Raw genomic sequence first — 3,107 nt, forward strand, 5'->3', positions numbered from 1 at the left:
TTTCCTTGATTCTTGACACACCAATCAGGGTAATGATCCGTCACTGAAAATTTAGCTAGGAAAATTTTAGAGGCTTGGTCCTCCTTTCTGTTGACTATAAATCTGCATCTCAATGGAAGGGCAAATCAGCAGTGGTATGTCACCCCTTGTTTCACGTGCTTTGAGTGGGCCGATACTGATCTACTCTAGGTTGTGGGGTCTGCGAACACAGGTGGGATGCTACCCAGATTAAAAATTCGAAGCAATTATCTAACCCTGCCTCTATAGCTCATGATGTATGTGACGACATGGTCGAAGCCGGCCTCTCCTCCGTCACAATGGTACAGAGGGGACAGACATGTTAGTTATTATTTCCTTTGTTCGCTGAGGAGAGCCTCGTAGCTAGGAAATCCCTGCTGATATATTTTCGTTCGCATTATCAGTCATCCTGCCTTTTGAATACTACCAGCAAGGTCAGAGTGCTTGGCTCATCCACGGATCGTGCAACTTCAAATATCATATGTATTAATTGAGTGCAACTTGTTGCATATAGGAGCCATGAGTAAGTTAACGGATGCGATACATGAGATGTTGATGTCAAACAGCCCTAACAAACAACAAGCGAGATACAACGATACCTTTCCCACGAACCTAGCCGACAGGATTGAATATTCGACGCCGCTTTCAATAGTCAACAAAATCGTCACGCCCCGTTTTAATGACATGATGAGTCAAGATACCGAACGACTCGACGCTCTAGAGCGTGTGGGGTTCAGAGTGAAAAGATGCGGCAATCCGTTATCTACATTATACGAGGAGGGCGGCCGGTAATATATTCATAGCCTTCAATATTTATACCGTTCAAACCGAATGTGCTCCTTAGTGAGGTTTTTATTTTACGTGTTGGCTGACGACGAAAAAAGGCATTATATTGATGTAGGCACATCGGCGAAGGTTGCCCAGCGTTTGGTACGTTCCATTTCCCGTATATACCCACCCATTCATTATTCACTTCTCCACCGAACTATGGAGCGCAAATCCCTCCTGCGACCTAACTTCTACTGACGAGTTCAGATTAAAGTGAAGTCAGATGCCGTGATAACCGGATACAGTAAAGATGGCCTCATATTTAATGATGGCTCCGAACTTAAAGCCGATATCATCCTCCTGGCGACAGGGTTTGAAATGTCCTTTGGTCCCACCATTGCTAGAATCCTGGGTGCTGATGTCGCGGCCCAGCTTGAGGAGTTTTGGGGGCTTGACGAAGAAGGCGAAGTTCGAGGGGCGTGGAAACCGCTTGGCCGTAAGTTGTGATATTGCGACTAACTACATATCCCTTTCGAGCTATATTTGATTGACAGAACTCTTAGATCCTGGATTATGGTATATGGGTGGTCCCTTCGGACATAGTCGTTTCTTCTCTCGATTCGTGTCCATGCAAATCAAAGCGGAGCTGGCTGGAACGCCGCTGGCCGTTTACCGCCGCACACCAAATAATGAGGGCACTGCCAAAGAAAACGGTACTGTTAAAAATTAATCGTACTAGTATGTTTAGGCCACTCCGTGTTTTGTTGTGCATCCTAGTTAGTCGTCCTTCGTTTTTCGAAAGCTCAGATAAGAAAGATAAGACAGAAAGCGTGCAGACAGCTTCAGATTGACGAACAGTAGATCGCGCTTCGTAGAGTTATAATTTTATTTCTGCTTTTGGAGTGCACATGAGATATGTAGCCTTAGATTATATCAAGAAAGCGATGAAGCAGCGTTTGCCGCGTCTACTCGCGTGATCTGCGCTCAACGCCTGTTAGACACCTGTCATAACAAGGCATCTCAATGCACTGCATGGTTTCAAAAATTTTGACTCCTAATGATTTACAGTCAAGCTCGAAATTGGCTTCCATATCTGGGTTACAAACCCTAATTCAGTAAAGCGCCTAGTCACTATACAGCTAAACCAATGTTACCGCTTGAACAGGTAAATGTATTTGATACAGAGACTTACGAAGTACTGACTGCGCTTTTCTAAACAATATCACTACAGCACATCAACAGACAACAGCTACATGTACTATCGGACCAGCAGAGCAGCGGACATTCTTTTATTGATAGCCCGTCATGACGGAAAGGAATTCATACGATCGTGCGGAGAAGGTTGGCTGGCTCATGGCGAGCCTTTTTTAATCTTTACCTCACCTACTACTCGCGAGATTCTTTTCCCTTTGAGTGGATGCAGAAGACAGAGGACCTCGAGGTGTGTTGTAGGGAAAACTTCCAGCGAGAAGGTGGCTTTTCCAATGTCTCCAGAGCTCCTAAAGGCCATCAACAAGTGCGAGAGAGTTACTGTGCCGGGGAAAGGCCAACAGCGCCTCCCTGGTAATTGAGGTTTCGCTGGCTTCATGAAAACCGCTGCCCACCAGGTTCTAGACGACATTCCCTTTAAGGCTACAGAGTAAGATGACATTCCCTTGATGCTCCTCTATTTATTTTTGCTCTTTTCATCCGATATTGTATCAGTTTTTCTGGCCCACTCTCCGACGAGCTAGGGGTCGGCATAACCACTGGAGCTGCATAGTTCGAGATCACTCAAGCGCATTCGATGCAACACAGCAAGGAAATTCCAGAGATTATCTCCTGGGAAGAGAACTACTGGCAGTCGCCTCGATCTTCTTCCATCGGATGAATGAGATGGTTTGGCTTCCTGAGGAGGACTGGTACATGGCCAAGCCAATATACAAGGGGGGGTTTTTGGCAGTATGTTCATCTTTGCACTTCGTCCCCATTATTTGTATCCATGGATCGGTGCCAATGCTGACAATACCCGTCAAGGCCACCGTTGTGACATTCATCTACGGGAAAGTACGCAATAGTACAAGCAACCTGCAATCCATCGGAAACGTACCCCGTACCCAACACTCAGCTTGAAGCTGAGGGCTATATGCAGCCTAGGCAAGGACAACTACGACAAGAAGGTAGCCTTCCAATGTTCTGAAATGGATTTTCTGTCCTCCGGAGCCGGCCAAGGAGCTCGCAATGAGATGAAAGAGCCGATCTAGTTACGAGCAGGCGTGAAATGTGTGAGGTAATATTTTCCTGGGCTTTGCTGGTGCAAGGCTGGGGTGTTATACCAGGAG

The 3,107-nt window shown here is 46.3% G+C and overlaps 1 protein-coding gene across 1 annotated transcript in view; it reads left to right on the forward strand.

Annotated features, from left to right (window-relative positions):
- The window catches only part of HCAG_07244 (predicted protein), a gene marked incomplete at both ends in the record, with an annotated part of 3,368 nt that extends 1,273 nt beyond the window's left edge, over window positions 1–2,095 (forward strand). The window contains 10 exons of the mRNA XM_001537772.1: window positions 73–134; window positions 190–211; window positions 268–339; window positions 423–452; window positions 533–806; window positions 920–948; window positions 1,061–1,282; window positions 1,341–1,499; window positions 1,855–1,951; window positions 2,029–2,095. Coding sequence (XP_001537822.1) covers window positions 73–134; window positions 190–211; window positions 268–339; window positions 423–452; window positions 533–806; window positions 920–948; window positions 1,061–1,282; window positions 1,341–1,499; window positions 1,855–1,951; window positions 2,029–2,095 — 1,034 coding nt within the window. The remainder of the gene's footprint in view (window positions 1–72; window positions 135–189; window positions 212–267; window positions 340–422; window positions 453–532; window positions 807–919; window positions 949–1,060; window positions 1,283–1,340; window positions 1,500–1,854; window positions 1,952–2,028) is intronic.
- Window positions 2,096–3,107: the final 1,012 nt, after the last annotated feature.

This window comes from Histoplasma capsulatum, genomic scaffold (genome assembly GCF_000149585.1).
Source record: "Histoplasma capsulatum NAm1 scaffold_8 genomic scaffold, whole genome shotgun sequence".
Taxonomy (NCBI): Eukaryota; Fungi; Ascomycota; class Eurotiomycetes; order Onygenales; family Ajellomycetaceae; genus Histoplasma; species Histoplasma mississippiense.